This window comes from Rhynchophorus ferrugineus, unplaced genomic scaffold (assembly GCF_030347505.1).
Source record: "Rhynchophorus ferrugineus isolate W39M unplaced genomic scaffold, kcgeb_rfMv2 rfM1, whole genome shotgun sequence".
Classification (NCBI taxonomy): Eukaryota; Metazoa; Arthropoda; class Insecta; order Coleoptera; family Curculionidae; genus Rhynchophorus; species Rhynchophorus ferrugineus.
In genome coordinates this window covers 94,430,656-94,453,200 of record NW_027472580.1, presented here as the reverse complement: position 1 = coordinate 94,453,200, position 22,545 = coordinate 94,430,656, and the positions used below count along the sequence as shown (strand labels likewise).

At 33.6% G+C, this 22,545-nt stretch overlaps 1 protein-coding gene across 1 annotated transcript in view; it reads left to right on the top strand.

Moving 5' to 3' along the window:
* Window positions 1-21,878, top strand: part of LOC143192804 (terminal nucleotidyltransferase 5C) — a 57,161-nt gene extending 35,283 nt beyond the window's left edge. Inside the window, exons 2-4 of the mRNA XM_076398495.1 lie at window positions 16,088-16,249; window positions 16,932-17,680; window positions 20,778-21,878. Coding sequence (XP_076254610.1) covers window positions 16,088-16,249; window positions 16,932-17,680; window positions 20,778-21,192 — 1,326 coding nt within the window. The 3' untranslated portion in view covers window positions 21,193-21,878. The remainder of the gene's footprint in view (window positions 1-16,087; window positions 16,250-16,931; window positions 17,681-20,777) is intronic.
* Window positions 21,879-22,545: the final 667 nt, after the last annotated feature.

The following is a 22,545-nucleotide window of genomic DNA, read 5'->3' as shown; positions in this document are numbered from 1 at the left end:
GCTTAATCAAGAATGGAAGAAATTCTTGGAATCGTTCAGAATTGTCTATTTTACTATGACTTCATTAAAGGATAATCAAGATTTTAGAGATGATTATTGATAATACAAGAAAGAGACAGCAGAAGTCTAGTAGAGACCATCTTTAAGAGCAATAAACTGCTGATGCATTAGAAACGTTGTTATTATTTTTGATATTATATTAATAGATTATTAGTTTAATTAAAAACATGTTGAAAGTAATATCGATGATGTTCATCAATAAAAATCACTTTGAAGACTTTATCAATTCTTCATTTGAGAATGAGAAGATTACACAGAATTACTAATACTACCTAATGTTTATTAAATATTTTTTTATCAATGCATTATTACTAGTGGTTGCCAACTAATCTACAATTTGTTTTTTATGATAATTTAAAAATTAGGTTGAGAGATATTTAAACAAAAAAAACTATTAATTTACTTAAAATTATTATTTTGTTTAACACCGAGGGTTTTTATCTACTAGAAAACAGACCTCTCCGTCTTACTGGTTCACCATTCAGGTAGTTTTTACACAGATGGCCGGATAGGCAGGACCGCATTATATAACATATATGTAGCAGACCCCATCGGTCCTTAGTCTCTATTGTTCACGTATTAACACTGTTGTTTTTTTCTGTTAAATGCACTTCACTGCACTACGAAATAAAATGGTTTGATTTTTTTAAGTCTGTATCGAGTGTTATCCAAGAGTTGTATTACTTCGGTATCAACAACTTATTATATACGGATAATTGAGATTTTCTTCCAACAATCTGCCATATTTCATTTTGAATTCTTGTTTTTAATGTGCTAAATTAGAGGTAAGTAAAAATTAATAATTTATGGATATTAATAATGCTTAAAAGTCCAAAGAATGAGAAAGGTGAAATTAATGATAAAATTGAGTGGTAAACATCGTAAAATTATAAATATTATACAGAAGAAAACAACAACTTCAAAGCACAAATAATATTCAGCAGTCCCCTTTGATCATGCATCCAGCCCGTTATTTCAATGTAAACAGAACATTCTTCAGTCTTAGAGAACAGAGAACATTAAAGCATAGAGATTGTGTCTGCAATATCAAAAAGTATTCGCGACACCAGTGCTTGTTCTGTTTCTATTGAAAATTAACTGCTGGCTTAACTAGAGCAACCAAAAATCAACACTGAAGACAACAAGAAGTATATGGTAGACCACCTGTTGGTTAGGTTTTGTTAAAGTTAATGTTCTGTTAACATATGCAACTCTAGATTAGATTAGATTAGATTAGATTCAGTTCTATGAAGTTTAGTTCACAGTTTTACGTATTATATGTTATAGTGTATTAAAATCATTCCTATAATTATTATATCTATATTGCTTCCATGTTGCTGTGATTTAGTATCCTTATTTCATGTTTTAGGGTAAAATTCTGTATAATTCCGTAAATGTATTTAATTTTGAAGTCATCAGTGCAGTCAACATCAAGTGCAGTTTTTCTTTGATTACTTAGCTATAAGCCTTGGTAATTAATTGAAAACTTTGTTTTGGCAGCGCTGAATTACTATCTTATTTGAAGACTATAAGTCCAAATATGCTTTATAATTGACGAAAAAACAGTACAGTTCTTTAATTTTGAATCTGATTTGCCCTGCCCCCACATATCATCTGCTTAAGGATATAACTAAATTTTTGTGATGTCACTTATTTTACATCACCCAGTTTCTTACTTATTAGTGATGCATTTCTACTTCCCATAGTACTTATTACCACCTCAAACAAAACAAAAACTATTATTGTACTTCAACAAATGTTAAGTAAAATCATTCGAAAACTCAAAATAAAGCCTAACTTATATCATTGAATACTTATTATGTTGCTCAAATTTACTAATATACCTTTCTTCTTCACTTAATAACTTGAAGTAACATAAATAATTGTTTATAATTAAGATATTGAAAATATTAATGAAAATAAAAGAAACAAAACTGATGTCATATGGTATATTTCAATATCGAAGTAACAGCATCGACATATTATATATATTCATATATTACATATTACCCATGTGCTGTAAATTTATCTTGTATGTATGTATTCGTTTCTTATAACTCATATCTTTCATGTAGAAGCACCTATGACGACAGGAGTATCAGTATTAGTCCTGACTCTTACATGTCATATTTTTAATACCCACTAGGAACAATGACACTAACATTGATATATATAAATTTAACATACCCTACTAAATAATTTTGGATGACTAATGACATTTTACATTCTTTGGCAATATGTGAGTTTTGAAAATTACCCTGTCTTGGTAATTTTCTTGATATTGTCACATATAAAAAATATAATTTTTATTCATATTTTAATTTTAGTTACGTATATGCATACATATACTAGTAGATATTTACTGGGATTGATATATATATTTATAAACGCAATTTGTCGTCACAGCTTCACTATACTTTGTTCACTTTGTTGATTGTCAATAAATATCCAGATCATTGTTCAAAAATATTGTATATTACAGCTAAATTGGTATCCTATTTATTCAGAGTCAAATACCAATTATATGGGGAGTAATACTGCTCGATATTGCATGATCATGCTTTCAAAAAACACAAAGGAAAAAGAGGATTTAGCTGGAAGATCAGTCTGCAGAAGTCTAGCTGGAAACTAGGGAATAGTCGAACTTGTAGGAATGAAGAAGTTATTAGTGATGTATTTTTCCTGTACCATAGTACTTCTTCTGTGCGATAAGAAAGAAAGTGTTTATTGTGGTCGAAGAGACCAGTGTGACGAAAGCGTTAGATCATCAGTACCACTTACCCATATTTGAAGAGGTTCGATTTATTCCGGTCCGGTTGTAAATAAAATTCGAAACTAGAAAAGAGCGAGACAACGAGCACAAATACGACGAGGCGCGCTAAAAATAAGCTGAAAGTTAACATCCTTGACATTAAGAAGATAATGGCCGATATGTAACAGAAGAGTCCGTCTAGTCTCTCACACACACACTCGATGGTGTCGTTGATTTATCCTCGGATTTTTGGCGCGCGTGTAATTTACGCGAATTGAAGAATTAAAAATGTTTTCTCGAAACCAGTGTACATGTTTTCAGATATACAAGCTCTAAGTAATTAGAACACGCATTATTTCCGTCTAACATACAATTTGTCTTTATGATAACTTAAATCTAGGTATATAACTAAGAGGACCCATCGGTCCTATCTCAGTTTCTGGTGAAATAATGTTTATACATATCATTTATGCTGTATTTTTTATTATATGCACCTCACTACACAACACTACACAAGATCAGATGGTTTGATTCTTTTGAGTCTGTGTCCTGTTCTAGTGGTATCCACAAGCTGCGATACTTCAATATTCTCATGAGAATGGAGTCTTTCCTCATGCCCCCTTGCAATTCTCTTGATTTCTTCACTGACTGTGGGTATCTGAAGGTCTCGATGTAGGTAATCAGTCCTAGAGTATTTGGATGCACCCACAATACGTCTCAGGACTTTTATCTGAAGCACTTAAAAAAGGAATTCTTTAAATTTGCTTAAATGCGCAGCAAAGTCACCTTAGTTTGCTTTTTATGATTTTCGGAAAATAATATCGGCTTAAAATTGTTTTTGCAAAAGATAATTATATTTGCATATCATTTCAAACCTTTTTACATTTACATTTCAAATTAAAAGTCGATTCTATGAACACTGAGCGATTTAAAAGAGCTTTAAACTTATTGCAGAACATGTTTCGTCTGAAAAAATAAAAGCTTGACATTTTATATACCGTCTGTAATTCCAGCGTGGCCTCAAGTAAGTACTTTTCCTATCAAGAACAACATAATGTGTTTTCCAGCGTTTTTGGCTACAACCGTATAGTTTTTCATAGGCTTCTACGGAATGGATATATAATACTGAGTTCATCTTCAGTTAAAAATACCAGAGAAACAACCAAAAACAGCAATATGGAAGTAATAATCTAAAATAAGTGGACCCAGGCATACTGAATTCACAGATAACCAAGCTGTTCATATATAAATATGAATAATATTACCCCCTATAGTAAAATACGCAAAACTACAAAACAAATTGAAATTGTATCAAGTATTTGGAAGAAAAAACTTTTTGTTTCTCAAATAAGTTGTATCATCTTTGGGTTAACCTATGCTATGTTTTCCTCTTGCTTCTGAACATTTTAAATATGTTTTAACAGAACATTTTAACAACTACATTTTTTTTTGGCAGCCAATGTTTAAGTTTGGAATCGATGGAAGAACCAAAATAAAACCGATAAGCTGTTAGAAGATTGATTTTATAGTTAATTAACCACAAATGTGGCAAAACCAGTCGGCAAGCTCTTGACATTTGCATGAAAATAACTTCATTCTTTCTCTTACTATCGCAGATCAAACTAGTTTCGTAGGTATGGGTATTATTTTAAAATACTAAACTCAGGTCCAGAATTTTAAATATTATAAAAGCTCCGTTACACAAACATGCAATACAGATTCAGTGCATGCTTTTTTACCGGAAAACTGTTGTTACGGAAGGCCTTAACTACTCTTTTATAAGCATTTTATACAGATGATACAGCCTTTTTCACCATCGGTTACAGTCCCGACGCCATCCGCGACAGACTTCAAGCCCAACTGAACCATGCGATTGTATGGTACAAATTCTGGCGGCTGCAGATAAACCCGAACTCAGGCTATTCTGTTTCACCGCAAGAAGGAGTTCCACGCCCATCGCCTCCATATCGATAAAGTCCCTATCCTCTGGCTTCAGAAGGTATCATATCACGGTCTCCAGTTCGACCGCAGGTTCCAATGGTGAGCCCAAATTCAGCACGCTATCTGCAAAGGCAATGGCGTGTATAGTTTACTCTTTCCATTCCCTTGCGGAAAAAGTAAACTCCCAATCCTCCAGAAAGCGACTCTGAATAAAATTCTAGTCCGTCCATTCTGCCTCTTCGGAGCACAGGTGTGGTACAGGTACGTCTCTGAGAGACGTTACTCAATGCTTCATGGTTTATAAGGAATGACAACACCCACCAAATCAGGCATCCCGTTCGTGAAGAGTTTCACGAACATGCTCAATGAAAGATTCTCCCTAGACTCCTTAGATCACGATAACAACTTGATAAAATCCCTACTCATCCACAAACACCGGTAAATAACCAACTACGACAATCCCAGTCGTCACCAGGGTATACTCTATGCCGAATCTGAAGCGACATCAGCAAAAGACCTTTTGGTTCTAGCTGGTCAATCTGGAATAAGAAAAAAAACTAACAGGACCAATCATGAATCGCTAATAATATATATATTTGAAGTATAACTAACTTATTACTTAAGATTTAAGAAGTCCCAAAATAAAAATGTCTCGGCTATTTTATGCATCATTATGCAAGATATTATATTATAGTTCCTTACCAGAAGAATTCGTCGGTGGCGAGAATGTAACAGGTCGATTGGGGCACTCCATATGGATTGGCGTGAACGGCGAACGAAGTAAAAAACGAGTAACGAGAGCGTTTGTCGTGAAAGGGCGGCCCGGGCTGAAGACAAATCGGCCTCATAGACCGGCGATCGAACTGGAACGAGGCCGAAAAACAAGAAAGGCTTGCGAAAGCGGTGGTCGCGCGGCCGACCAAGGCCGTCGAGTGGCGGCACTTGCCCCAAGGGCCCACATTTTCGGCTACACAACCTACACTATCGTCGGAACGTTCTCACCGTCGACTTACGACCGACTCGAATAAGATTTCGATTGTTTGTTATTCTATCGTCTCGTGATGTAAGCAATTGGATTGATTCGTATGTTATTAACTGTATAATTTTTATATTAAGCATTTCGTAGAGAGAAAATACCTAATAACATTACACTAGTTTGGGTTGATTAACAAGCATTCAACAATTGACCGGGTCCACAGAATAACAGGTGTTATTGAAAAAGCCTACGAAGCTCAGCTATATTCCTAGATGTAGCACAAGCCTTCGATACGGTTTGGCATGAAGGCCTTGTTCATAAACTACAGAAAATGCTACTAAAACAACACACTGAAGTACTAAAATCGTACATTACAGCCAGAATGTTTAGAGTTAAACAAGAAGAAGCTTACTCTACAATAAAAGAAGTTAAAGCAGGTGTATCACAAGGAAGTATACTGGGGCCAATGCTTTATCTACTCTACACTTATGATTTACCACAAAAGGAGAATATTACGATAGCTACATTTGCTGATGATACTGCGATTATAGCTGTCGGAGACAATAGTGAAGAAGCAAATTACAACAGGCAAGTGACAATATAAATAATTGGACATAAGCTTGGAAAATAAAAATTAACGAAAGTAAATTTGTGCATGTGCAGTTCACCTACAATCAGACCGTACAATCACCAATAACATTAAGTAATACTATCATTCATATAGCAACAACGCTAAATATCTCGGAATAAATCTTTATGCAAAACTTCGCTGGAAGGAACATATAAAGAAGAAAAGAAATTAACTGGAATTGAAATATAGGAAAAAGTATTAGCTAATTGGAAGAAAATCACAATTATCAGTACATAATAAATTGCTATTATATAAGCAAATACTGAAACCTATATGGACACACGCAGTTCAATTATGGGGATGTTCTGCAAAGAGTAGCATCAATAAAATACAAAGTTTTCAGAACAAGGTCCTGAGAGATATTGTTGGCACACCCAAATACTACAGGACTGACTACCTACATCGAGACCTTCAGATACCCACAGTCAGTCAAGAAATCAAGAGAATTGCAAGGGGGCACGAGGAAAGACTCCATTCTCATGAGAATATTAAAGTATTGCAACTTCTGGATACCACCAGAACAGGACACAGGCTCAAAAGAATCAAGCCAGCTGATCTTGTGTCGTGTAGTGTAGTGAGGTGCATATAATAAAAAATACTGCAGTATATATAATCATTATTTCACCAGAGACTGCGTCTGTATTCTATTTGAATATTGTACGAGAATTCCTTCATGTCTTGTTGCGAATCTTTTAATTCTCTTTATAACAGTTGGAATTCAAGGGTCTTGGTGTAAGTTGTTCCTGTGGTATCTAGGTGCACAGTACACAATAATTCTCAAAACTTTGTTCTGTAATATTTGTATTATGTTGGTATTACCTGTCACAGAACATCACCCTGTTTTGGTTGTTTTGGTAATTGTTAATCCCTGGATTTTTACAAGAAATAATAATCCCTCATATTTATTATTTACTATTACCATAATAATATTCTATAGCTCTCATCTAATGCAAAAATTCAACTTCTTCAGGTTCTTATTACACCAACTTATGATTCCTACAACTTTTACCCAGGTATTAAAATATTTTGGGTCGCTAATCGCGATTTTGTTAAGGCCTTTCTTTAAAATCATCTAAAAGAGGTAATAATTTATTTTAGAAACTTGACACATTGAAAGAAATGGTTTTATAGAATACTTGACTTGTTTTATAGAACAGGTTTTATAGAATACTTGAAATCATTAGATTAGACGTGATGGTGTTTCTATCATCTCTAAAATTATTCTTAAAGTTTTTCTTTCATGATTGAATGAATGAATAACCTCTATCAAATATATCAGTTCATCAGCTACCAAGACTTTATGATTTTAGAGGATTTTGCCATGAAGGAAATACAAAGGAGAGAAGAAATTTGAAGACTTTGGCATTTTTTTTGTACATTTTACCTAGATATTAACTAAACTATTATTTTTCCAATACACAGTTGAAGTGCATCAATGGTAGTCTATATTCAGCATTTCATAATAAATCCAACCAAGTACACACTATTGTGTTTTATTGTTTTAAATAAATGAAGATTGCATTTACATTGAAATAAAACTCATATAAATTCATATTAAAATCAAACTTTTTTATTGATTTCTAAAATGACAATTTTACGACATTTACGAAAATATCTTTCCGTCTTTGTCCGTCAAAACTACCCCAGAAAGAGCTTCAATCAGCTCCTTAAATTCGGAAATCATTCGGAAAAAATCACGAAATATGTTCCAAGTTCCAGAATAATTACCGGAAAGAATAAGGAATAAATTGTGAGATGATAAGGATGGCATTCATCATCCATTAAATGGCATCATCATTAAATGATAATACAGTCTATGAAAAATCCCAGCACTACATAGGAATCCATTTTCAAAAGCCAAGAAATACACCCAGCAAAATGAATTAACCATATCGTAATATTCTTTAATATAAATTAAGTTATTCGTTGAATTACTGTTTAAAATATAATAATTTGGGACTTAAAAATATATCTAAATATTTCATTAGTTTTGATTCGTCCTCATCAGCTAAAACATCAGCTGATGATAGTTTACTGTTTTCTTTATTATTTATTTATTTGTTATTAAGATGGTTGAACCATATGACATTAATTTGTAAGGGGTGCTATATGTTTTTATGTCTTCAAAATGTTGCAATAACAATAATATAACAATCTGAGTTTATTGTTTTATCAGTTCTGATGAATAAAGTTCCTTTTCATTCCAAAAAAAAACTGACATACTGAAAACTGTTGTGCGCAAATGCTATTTCTTTAATTTTTTCAATTTAATATAATCATCAAATTTTCACGATATTGTTCAAAACATGTTTCGTTTTTCTATCATTGAAACAGCTGCTCACATATGATACCCAACACATGTTCTTTTGAATGATTGCTAAAGTTTTTTAACCAGCAAATTTAATTTTTGTTAAGTTCTGTTAGAGATTCGACATGTTTATCACTAATAAAAAACTGTTTACACTTTGGAGAAATTATAGAATATAAATTTCAAACTATTTGCTTAAAATTAACACTATCTAATATGAACACAATAATATGTTATGCTTCAAAACATTAATTACATTACATAAATATCTATTTTTGTCGATATTTCAAGCATTGTTATCTAAACACAAGAAAAAAATATTTTTATAATTTTATAATAATTAAATTGCCACGATAAAATTAGCAATAAATGAATTAATGATAAAAATATTCTCTGAACCAGTTATATTTTACAATTCAGAAGGCATTGAGGTAGTACCTTATACATAATACGATCAAGGGCAATTTTTCCATTAAACATTTAAATTAAAATAGACAACATCAATCAACTTATTTAACAATAAATATAAGAAACTAAATCGACTACATTTAAAATTCAACTGATGTCATAAGCATCGTTAACCTATATTAAAATGGGACGGTAAACATTACAAAAAGTCATCATAAAAACTCACATAATTAGTTTGACATCACATCAACTCGAGATCAACGAACTCGTACATTTAGAGTTCGCAATAATCTACATATTTAAAACAGTCCGATGGTGATTGTTCGTCCAGTGGAAAGTTTAAATTAATAAAAATGAGCCCGTCATTCTTTAGGGTTTGACGTTCGGTGTTCGCATCTCAATTTCGTCCGTCCGACTTCAGCCGTTGTCAATCACGATCATTCGTCGACGAGAAAAAATGGTTTATTTCCGATTTCGATCGTTTTATTTACCACGGAAAAATACGGACGCATCGAAGACGGCCGTGAGCGTAAATATAGCGTTCAGTTGTTTTCTATGTTACAACAAATACATTTTTATCGCGGTTATCAACTGTTGTTGACACGTATTCGGTGTCAGTTTATTCTACTCGAAGCTATCGGGTACAAGAAATTTAATGCATCGTTTTTATTTCGTCCAGATAAGTGTTATCTAATGATTTTTTGGATTTTTTTCTCTATTTTGTTCAATAACAATGGGTCTAAATTTAGAATCGCCAGTATCACCTGATTTCTTATCATCTTTATTATTTTATTGATTTCAATTGGGATTCAATTATCTGTAATAATCGAAAAGAAATTGTTTTATTTATAAATAACACTCTAGTCTGATTATACATCCAAAATTTCACTGCCTAGTTACCATTTTGATTGCAACTTTATATTAATACGTCATTTTCTTACAATCATAACTTTTAATACAGTAAATATTAGAAAACTCTAAATGTATGAGCTCGTTGGCTTTTTCATGTTTTAACTATCTTCTGAACAAACCACTATCAGATTAGATTGGTTACATTATTACTACTGAAAACAAATTAAATCTTATTTAACATTGAATTAGCATTCTGAAATATTTCGGTACCAAAGTTTATAAAAAAAAAACAGGAAATAGAATATAAATATATCAGAAATCCCACTGTGTAAGCTCACTGATTCTTTATATGCATATAAGTTGTCACGATTCGGAATCAATTAGAGAGTTTCACACAATGGCAAATAAAAAGATACACAAAGAAATTGCATGTCTATATAAACTATGTTATTGTTAATTTAATTGATATCATTGTCTTCATTCCTAAAAAGTTATTTAAATAGGAACTCTAAGCGTGTAGGCTTAGTGGATTCGTTAATCTATAGAACAGTCATATAGTAAAAGTAATTAAAATTAAAATTCTATAAACTTGTTAAATTATTGTACGGATAAAATAATAAGAAATAAATAAAAATTATATAAATGACATAACATCACTTGTTTCCGTTGCCTGCATCCCTACAATTTTATTACAATTCTAACGACTAGCTGAGTGAACTTGTTGATTTTTTAAAATTACAAATTTCAATTTTAAAATTAATCACAAATTTATATCAAGTTTATTACAAAAATTATGTACAAATTATCATTTATTGAGTTTTCATGAGAACTCAGACATGATGACTCGCACTTTCATGAGGTACTACAATGTGTGTAATATAGTTGCGTTGCGTGAATACACAAAGGAAATAATATATTTATGTAAAACCAATCCAATGTGGATTTAAATATCAATTGTTTCCGTTGTCTATGTTTCAGCAAAATTATTTTATGCTCGAACTCTAGACGTGTGACCTTGTTGAATTTTTGTAACGTTAAATTAACACCAATTCTAAGAGAAATTTATAAAATCTAATTATTTGAACTCGTTTAACTTTCGGGTGCAAAAAGTTTACTTAATTACATATTTACGTACACCTAATCTAATATAAATTTAAATATCAATATTATTGATTATTTCCACTTTAACGCAGTTATTATGTGCTGACTCTAGAGGTGTACGTTCGAAAATATTCTGGAATAAAATCCAACTATATAAACTCGTCGAATTTTCGTGTGCAGTATAAAATTGCGTGCAAAATTAAGTTAAAAATATGGAAACGAAATGATATGTTTATGTAAAGTCATTTCATTAAGAATTTAGAAATATTAATTGCCTCCGCTGTTATTGTAAGCAAATAGGAATAAAAACTGTCTAACTCCATGAACTCGTTGAATTATTATGCTCAATTAAAAATTGTTACAATTTCATAAATATCCTGAATGTACATACAAAATTAAGCAAAAAAAAAACGCAAAGGAAATGACATGTTAATGTAGAACTGAACTAATGTGAATTTAAATATCAATTGTTCCCATTGTCTTTCCTCCAACGCAGTGTAAGTATGAATTCTAATCGTGCGAGCTCGTTTGATTTTTTTAGGCAACTAAATAGAAACCAACATAATTTTCTATGAATAGGATAGTTCCGTATAGAATCCAATCGAAAAAAAAATACAACACGAATTCAAACCGATTGAAGGAAATGATATTTTTTTCAACATTACGAAAACCTAGACCTTAATTACAGCGTGTTATTCGGTATTGCTCTACTTATTAGTTTTCAAATTACATAGAAAAAAATTAACGGCCTTGGTTATGGTATTTTTAATATTTCACTATCACATACTGAACGGCGAACGAACAAAAAAAACATCTAAATTTAACCAAATCATTATTGTTCGTTATTGGCCGGTCGATCCGAAGCGTTACCATATTTATTATTCGAAATGGGATTGTAATTACTGTAATAAGTTGTTTATATGTCTGGTTGATTTATAAAAAAAACCAATTCAATTTTAAACCAGTATCCTGAATTGTGATTGGACATATAATGTAATTATACGGGTGGTACCAGTATTATAGCACAAAACTTTTAAAATGTTTTATTCCAACGAATTCATATTTAGAGTTGCTAAAAATAACCCACATATTAAACGTTTAAATACGTATTAATTAACCTTTAAACGTAAATTAGCATGAGCTCCATCAAAATAACTTTTATTCGACAAAGTAAACACAATTGAAAATAACAACTTTTTTCTAATGCTCTAAAAGTAATGAAACAGAAAGCAGCCAAGAGGAGATCAATCTAAATTTAGACCTCTTTCTTGTCAAAACTTTTGTTAGACCTCCCAAAATTAAGATACATTGTTCTTTTTTCTTTTGTATTAATAGATATGAGATTTAATGATGTTTCGACGTTTTCTATGGTTTATACGTCACAGTTTAATTGAAAGTTAATTAAGAAAATTAAAGTAACTCGTTATTAGTTAAACTATCTCTTTCAAGTTTTCATTACGAGAAAATATTACAAAATTATTACCACACTCTATCTAAAAGAGCTCGTTGGTTTATTAAACTCTGAAGAAAACGATTGATTTAGAAATCATTTAATGGTAATGTTAAAGCAATCAGTTTAATTGAAAATTACTTAATTAATGCTCTAAATGATAAGAGATCGTTGTATTTTTATAATGAAAAAATAATAATTATTTATATCACATTATGTCGTTTAAAGAAAGATTCGCTTATGTATAATTTCACTTTAAATATATAGAAGAATAATAAACGATTTAATCCATCGAGTTCGTATTTAGAGTTGCAAATTTTATAGCGAAAAATCCTATATACTGGAAATTGAATTTAAAAAAAATCATGACTAGTGTTTCTTAATGGTTCGTTAATTGTCTGGTAACAAAAATGTATTTTTATCCTGACTCCTATACGTTCGTTGACCTAATACTATGCGCTAGCCGCCTGTAGGGTACAGCGGCCTATTTCAGCATATCTCACATTTCCAACAAGTTCGCATGGTTGGAGTTGAGAAAAAAATGGGAGCGCACAAGTAGCGAGACTGATCTAATGGCCCTGTTTTACATTCGAAAGCCTTTACGTGTTAACTTCCAAGCCATCGGCAGGGACGTTTTAGGTCCGGGACGGTTTGACGTCACGCCGTCGTCCCTCCGCCTCTCGCCGCCGCCGACGCTCCACCCCCTCTTATCCCAGCTTCCTCGTTCTCCATTGATGCCGCCATACTTGTTGCCCGCCGCCGAGCTCCATGCCAGACGCGGACGCGTTTTTGTTCTGCGTTTTCTTGCAACGTAAACACGGTACCGATGGAAGAGAATGGAGATCGATAATTCCGGGTATATTTCGGTAGTTCTGGAATAAGGACCGGCGTGGGCGGAACCGCATACCGCGTTGCCAGATTTTCGCCACGGATGACAATTCCCATTGATTGCCACATGCTCCGTCTCTTTCGTTACTCTTCGTAAGGCTTCGCATTTATTGACAATCGAAAACGACTTGGAAACAATAATTAATTCCGTAGATCTAATAGGTTCTAATTAATTGAACTCGTTGAATTTATTTAAAAAGAACCTTTCCCTAAATTAAAATAATAAAATAATTCTTGCCCGCTCTTACATAATTAAATTTAATTTTTTTTTCAGAAAAAAAGCTCTATAACAATGTTTTATAACCTAAATCTATACTTAACTATATTCAACTAGAATACCCACTCTATATAATTGAACACGTTGAATTTATTTAAAAAGAACATTGCCCTAAATTTAATAATACCTTTTTCCTTATGTTAAAAATAATTCTAACGGTTATCTATTGTCCTTGAATATTCGATAAAACTACGTACAAGTCAATAAAATTACACATTCCTTGAACTTGTTTTGATTTAAACAATTGAATTTGAATTTTTTCCCAGAAAAAAATCTATAACATTATCTTATAACCGAAATCTACACTCAACTATAATACGCACTCTATATAATTGAACTCGTTGAATTTGTTTAAAAAGAAGATCCTATATTCAATAATACCAGAGAAACTACGTGCAAACCAATATATACAGCAATAATAACGCTATAGTCAATAAAATTATACATTTCTTGAAAAAATATCTATAACAATACTTTGTAACCTAAATCTATACTCAACAAAAACACACACTCTATATATTTGAACTCGTTGAATTTGTTTAAAAACAACGTTGTCCGTAAATTCAGTAATACCATTTCCTTTATGTTAAATATTATTCCAATGGTTATCTAATATTAAACTCGTTGAACTTTTTAAAATTTGTTTTAGTCTCAACAATTAAGTTTGATTTGTTTTTCAGAAAAATATGTATAACAATATCTTATAACATAAATCTATACTCAAGAAAAATATACACTCTATATAATTGAACTCGTTGAATTTGTTTAAAAAGAACGTTGCCCTAAATTCAATAATACCTTTTCCTTTATGTTAAAAATAATTCCAATGGTTATCTATTATCCTTGAATATTCGATAAAAGTACGTACAAGCCAATAGATACAATAATAATAATTATATACTCAATAATATTACACACTCCTTGAACTTGTTTGAATTGGTTTTAATATTAACAGTTAAATATGAATTTTTTTCCAGAAAAATATCTGTAACAATATGTTATAACCTAAATATATAATATATATAAATGAATTCATTAAATTTATTTTGAACCCGACACTAAATGTGTTTTTCTCCACGTATGTCTACCTATAACAATATTTGACCAAAATTCGATGATAAGTTTTTTGCCATTGGAGAATTGTCATTGGGAAATCATCAAAAAAACGTTTGACCTTTAGATCACGCGATTCTTCCGATAAAAGTGTCTGGTTAACAATTTTCCTTAATTGGGACATACTTTTATTTCCAGGGTTTTTACAAAGTCTAATCAAATCATCGGCAATAGTTTATTGACAATTGAGACCTCTTATAAATTATTAACTCTAACGATAACTAGCTACTCGAATAGTATATAAGACAACAAAAGAAGAATAGTTTACAAAATGTTGTACTCTAGGTATTCAAATTCGTTGGATTTTTTCTAGATTGAAAAACATTTTTCTTCTGGAAAATTGATTAAACTAAAAAAATTAAACATTCGTGATACTTAAATTTATTGGCGATCAACAACATTAATATAATCGCACTAAATCGCAGCCTTACATACATATTCTAAATAATCGAACTCGTTGAATTTATTCTATTCTAAAAATCCAAAAATATGTAATCTTCTTTTCCGACTCATAGAAGACTTGATGTTTGTTTTAACAGCCAATAACAGAATTTGTTCGCGCAATGGCACGCCCTAATTAAAGGAACTTAAAAGTCTCTCTTTTTGTTACTCATGCCGCTTTATAAAATTTTTTAAAATATTAATATATCAGTAGTAACAAATTTTCACTAAATTGTATATTCATAATAATTGAAATTGTAGAATCTAAACCTCAAAATCTAAAACATTTTATTATTCATTATATTGCATTATTTATAGTTTTCGTTTTTGACGCTTCATAGGACTGTTAAATTTATTGGCAACCAATAACAGTAGGTGATGGCTAAACGGCATATTCGGCCAAACTCGTTGGATTTGTTCTAACCTCAAAATCGAAAGAACGGCCGATGCGTGATTTTTTCCAGTTTCATTTCTCCCATCTATTTCGGGCTTCCGCATGTTATATTTATAGAAGGCGAGGGATATTCTGGGCATGGCCTTTTGTCAATTTAATTTACGAAAAAAAAATTACTACGACGACTCCGTAAAACAGACAACAGCGCACTCCCACGCGGATTTTCATTCATACCACCCCCGCTATCGTGATGACGTCACGAGAGTATCGGCGTCGCCAGGCAACCGCCTCCGAATAGTCGTCTGGCGTCATCGGCGGCATTCGCTCAGACACTGTTCGCTTGTTGAACGCCGCACTAGCTGCCGCGGCGCTCCCTCTCTGTGTCCCCCCGGCGACGACGACGACGACATGGGGAACCCCATCCGCGAACCCAACGACGCCCTGTCGGGCGACCCGAGCGCCACCAAGACGCTAAACAAGGACGTTCTGTTACAGTGTGACATCGGAGAGGATTCCGACGACCAGGACGTGGAGTTGGACGGCTTCGGGGAGGCTGCACAGCTTAGGGACCGGATATCTGAAGACGACGCGCAAGCCCGACTGGCTGTACTTTCCTACGAACAGATCTGCCGACTCAATGACGTCATGGATGAGACGGTGAGTAAAATCATACTTTTTTTTTCTCCTCTGTTATTATAGTAACTGTGTCATACGTCAGAACAACATGATTCCATACAATAACCAACAATATTATGCAACAATCCCGATTAACCGCCGGTACTCAGTTCAATATATTTTTCCTAAAGCACCCTCCAAATTTAAAAACTCGTTGGTTTCCCATTTAATAAACAATTATTATTCAGATTTTTAGAATCGTATATGTGCACAATATTAATTAACTGGATTTGAAAATTCATTAAATGTAACTTCTACAATAGCGCTCGTTGGATTTTTAATTAATATATACACTGAACCTTTTGTATTAAATTTATTGTTATTATAGTGAAGTAAAATGTCTACAGCTTATGTTATCTGTTCTATTGTTTATCATGCTAACAGATCAAAACCTCCCTGCTTTCAAAATTAGCGCTTTATTGCAAGAAGATCAACTTTTTATTTAAAGCTCCCATCATAATGGAACATAACAACTGAACACAGTAAGCTCACATTGTTTTTCATAAATATTCGATATAGTCTCCTTAATAACATGTTTCGACTCATTAATGAATATAAGGTGCGATATAAAATGACGCACTCTAAATTATAAGCTCGTTGTTTATTTTTTGTATGGACAATTAAGAAACAAATTACTAATGAAATGTTTGCATTTCTTTTGCAGGTTAGCATCCACGGCAGAGGAAACTTTCCCACGCTCGAAGTGCGACTGCGTGACCTAGTGGAGATCGTCAAAGATAAGCTCGAAGGAGACCCGACGGCCGGAGGTGCCGGGATGCGTGTTAGAGACATAAGGCTCAACGGAGGCGCTGCCTCCCACGTGCTTGCCTCAGGTCATGACCAGCAATACAATGACCTGGACCTCATCTTCGGAGTGGAGCTGAGCTCCCCGAGAAACTTCGATAAAGTAAAAGCGGCCGTCTTGAGCTCGCTATACGACATGTTGCCGGACGGTGTGAGCCGTAAGCGCATCTCCACCTGCAGCTTGAAAGAGGCCTACGTTAGTAAAATGGTGAAGGTAAACAGCGCATCTGACATGGGTGACAGATGGTCGCTGATCTCGCTGGGATGTGCTAGGGGACGAGGCGTCGAGCTCAAATTCGTCGACAGAATGAGGAGGCAATTTGAATTCAGCGTCGACTCCTTCCAGATCGTCTTAGATTCGCTGCTGCAATTCTACAGATGCTCAGAGGACGGCGAAGGCCCACCACCCATCACCGAGAACTTTTATCCCACGGTGGTAGGGGAATCGGTGTTCGGCGACTTCCAGGAAGCATTACACCACTTGCAGAGGCGTCTCATATCAACGCGAAGGCCCGAAGAGATTCGCGGCGGTGGCTTGCTCAAATACTGCAACCTGCTGGTGAAGAACTACCGGCCAGCTCATCCAGACTATATTAGATCCTTGGAGAAGTAAGTACAAATTAATTATTCATTAGAAAAATGTATAATTTCCGAACTCGTTGATCGCTCCTCCACCATAAAATTTTCAAAAATCTCTTTCAAAAGATTACATGCACGTCATTATTTTTCTCCTTAAAGAATACATGTCGTATTTATGAGTATCAATGATAAATATCGTTAATGAGATAAAAATTCGAATGGACTACATTAGACATACTAATAGGATTAAAAAACGCGATATACCTTTATTTTATTGCGCAATAATACACAGACAGGCAGAAACAAGAATTCTCGTTATCAGTTAAAAACAGTTTTAATGTTTGAGCACGACGTTATCAAAGTCGACATTATTTATACTCTAAATAACAAACCTCGTTGGGTTTTTTATCTATTACATAGTCCTGTTTTTTTTAACAATTTGATTTAGAGAAAATTTAAATTAAATAACTTTTTAATTTATTTCCAAATAAAATTATTTCTAATAACATGAGTTAACAAAATCTCATTGGCTAAATCTCCATCATATGATTTTCAAAATATTTTCACCTTGAATAATACATCCTGTATTTGCAAATATTAATTAATATGCAATTAATCTGTATTGTGATATACATGACAACAAGTAGGAACATGAATCCTTTATTATCAGTTAAATCCAGTCTTAATATCTAAGCACGTCCTTATCAAAGTCGAAATTTTAGAAGAAGTTTTAGATTAAATATATTGCCCAATAAAATAATTTCTAACAAGATGGATTTGATTTTGATCTGGTAATTTGAATTAAATTTTGTTTAAATAGAGGTCGTTATTTTTTATCAATTTAAATATTTTTATTTAATTTTAATGTAGAAATTAATGTAACTAAACTGTTCTAAACTGTAACTAAATGAATTCGTTGAATTTCGAGGTAAAGACATTTGAACTGATTTAAATTTATTTTATTTTATATGTGTATAATATTAATTTTGGTCAACAGATAAATAAAGTGGTTCGTTCTAATAAATTTAATTTAGTCTAACTATCCGAACTCGTTAACTTTAATATATTTTAATACCAATTATGAAACACATTTTTTCACAAGACAAAAAACGCACACACTTTCACATTCACAAATAAATTTTAACTTCAGTAACCATTCAATCGTATTTTCTCGAAAGATATTCAACGTATATGACTATTTTTTTCCGAATGCAAGGACATACAATCAAATGTTAGAGTTGAGAATATTTCGCTAGCGACATTCTAATAACATTAAATGGGTCGTAAATAATGTTTATTATAAAAAAATACCATATTGTTTTTAATGATATGTTATTATTGATTGGATATTAATTTATATAAAAAAATATTTTTATATTCTTTGTAAACCATATTGTTTTTCGTGTGAAAAATTAATTGTATATGTCGCATTTTTGGCAGGTTTTAGGTTTATAAATAACTTTTATATATATATGCTATTTTCAAAAAATAAAATTCATATAGTGTCACCTTAACTTAATCCCTGATTTATTAAGAGAATAATTAGAAATGTGACTCTAACTGTGGATTATCGTTGCATTGTTTAATTAAAATAATATTTCTAATTTATTCCGCTTTTGTTTGTTAAAAGTTAAAAACCCGGAAATATTAAATAAATGGTTGTGTTCGTACCTTTTGTGAGAAACGAGTATAAAAATATTTTCGCGCGTCATGGCTTGTAATTCCGCTTAAGTGCACTTGGAGGTCTTCGTCGGAAAGTATGTGACAAGATCAACTACTTATATTTAATTGTTGAGGTCTTGTTTGGCGTCTAGGTCGCGGTCAGACTAAAAACGTATTAATTTCAAATCAAAAGTATAGTCCTTCCAATAAAACAGCCAATGCACTTCATCAAAATGTATGACGTCACAAAGTTGCAATGTTGCCGACTCAAACTAAAGTTTAGGTTTGTTTTGTTTCTGACAACAAAATATTAATGTAAATGAAATAATGAAACAAAACTAACGCCATAAAATATAAATTATTTTAACATCATAGTAATGACCCCTGGGTGCGTTTTTTTTTGTAGTGGTATCCCCTAGTGGCCTAATCTACATAATTAATTAACAATTGTATATCAGTAGTTATTATCTCCTCATAAATTCTAATCTAATGCTCATGTATATTGTAAACAATTATACAGATATCTCCATTCACGTAAATATTTCACACTCTACAATATAATTTTCTACAATTGTCGTATATTAATTATGTACTCATCTTTAGCTTTGGATCATAAGCCTACAACAAAAAAATGTTATTCAGTTAGTGTCATTTTCACTATCAGAATCACTGTTCAAGTCAGTTACCACCTGTTGCTGTTGATGGTCTTTCCTTTTTCAGTAGTCAGTGAAAATTATTCCATGCGCATCCCAAAATACAGACGCCATAACCCTGCCAACCGACTGCTGTTGCGTTTTCCCACGCTTTGTAGCGGGTTCATCGTGTGCACTCCACTCGGATGACTGTCGATTGGACTTCGGAGTAAAATCGTGGAGATGTTTCATCCATTGTCACATATCGACGCAAAAACTCGGGTTTATAACGCTTGATCATCTTCAAACACTACTCCGAATCATCAACTCGTCGTTGTTTTTGGTCGAAAGTGAGCTCGCGCGGCACCCACTTTGCACAGAACTTTCTCATACCCAAATATTCCTGAATGATATGATGTACACGTTTAGTTGATATTTTTAGAGTGTGTGCTATTTCATTCAATTTCAATTTACGGTCATTCAAAATCATTTTGTAGATTTTTTTATGTTTTCATCGGTAACGACCTATTTTGGGAGTCTAAACTTAGCATATCAATCCTTGATGGTTGATTTTCTTAAAAAGCAATATGTTATCAACGCGCGAAATTCCTTGTTATCCATTTCTTTCACAATAACAGAAGTTGCATCACTCAAACTGCTATAATTCACAAAGTAATGATCCGACGGCTGTCAAATTTATACAGGCATCTTTTGAGGATTAGGGCTAATTAAAAAACATGGATTTAATTCTAGTAGCGCCATCTATGTGTCAGGCCGAGGACTTTTCAATTGAACTGTTATATAGCGAACTAACAATTGTTTTCTTGTTCAAGGTACATGTGCTCGCGATTCTTCATTGATTTTCCGGACGTTGGCCAACAACGCGCCAAACTGGAGACGTACCTGTGGAACCACTTCGGAAGCGGACACGAGGAGGCCACCCTCAGACACCAATTCCTGCTGCTGCTCCACAGCGTGGTGGCCCAGAGTACCGTCTGCTTGATGGGTCACGAGAGGCGCCAGACCCTCCAGCTGATAAAGAGCCTTGCCTGGCAGGTTCTCTACCAGGACCAGCAGCACCAGCAACAACGCCTGGTGGCGACGGCGGCGGCAGCCCCCGCCCCCTCAGCTCCGCCACTGGTCATCGCGAACGGCGTCCTCTACGCCCCGGTGGTGGCGACAACTCCAGGCGCCGCCTGCCAGTTCTGCGCCTGCAGCTCCACCTGGATGACCTGCTGCAGCACGTGACCGATCTCAGTGGAGGACCGGCCGACGTCCGGCTGAGGGAGGCGGGGGGTTGCGTACCAGGCGCCGATCTCACCCCCCGCCTACCCCCAGGTAGCGCCCGTAAGCATTCCCCGCGGAAGAAGCACCAGGTTCGTACGGTGCGGCTGTGAAATTACGAATCATTCTGTTCGTTTTGGTTGTGCCCGCCCCCCTCTTGTCCCCCACCCACTGAACACACCCGCCAAGCTGAGATTAATGGAGGTTCCCGTTTAGTTTTCGCTCAATTTGCGAGATGATTGTTGTCGTTATTGTTAATGATGCCGATGATGATGATAATGATGATGGTGACGATGTGTGACGAAACGTCGAACTATCGACGTCCTGCTTTCGGGTCCTTAGAAGTTCACCGTTCTCTGCTAGAATTTAAGGTTAAAGGACTATCTCTTATTCTTATTATTATTATTATTATTAATTAATTAATCGATTAATTAATTATTATTATTATCATTCTTATTGCTATTATTATCATTGTATCATACGAATTCTATATTTTGATTGAGATATAAATAAATAACATTTATATGGCGCGTGCACTTCGGGCCTGTATATTTTTATCGTTGCGATAGTGCCGCGCCCCAGAGTATCCTAGTTATGATAAAAGATGTAAAACTCTCCATAAAAATCAATAAAATATGTGGGAAAAACTACTAAGGATATTTATTTTATTTCACTCTCCCAACCCGTCCTCCTACTAAGCAACTCTAAATGTGCCAACTCGTCGGTTTTCGACCGTGCCCTAGAGATGCTAAAAGAGAAATAAAAATATATCCATATTTTTTCAAAAATATAATGTAAGTAATAAAAATATGATATATTAAAAAGTCGGCTTGGTTGACGCAGTGGTCAAGACGACTGGACGGTCCTCATGCTTTTGCAATAGTTACGGGTTCGAATCCTACAGAGGCGTAAATTTACGTTCGTGAATGACCAAAATATAAGGGTTCAAAGTCCAACAAGGAAAATGATATCAGTCACGCCAATAACCAAGTAAGACTAAGTAAGACCAGATGTCTTCTGAGATGATTTCCAAGTTGGTCGCTCGTTAGTTAATAGGCTTAATGCCGAGAACCGTGGTTCGAAACCCACATAACAGTAGGTCCAGTCTTGATAAATCCTCGTTGGTAAAAAGTAGACTTCAAAATATACAAAAACTATATATGTGTGGTACTTAACGTGGTTTATTTTAACGGTTCAGGTTAATTTGAAGGGTTTATGACGGTTTTCAGTATCTTTTATCAAAAATATGTTTTTTTGCCCTAATATATCAATTTTTTGCTTTCTGATATTTTTTTTTGATCGATATATTTTAAAAGA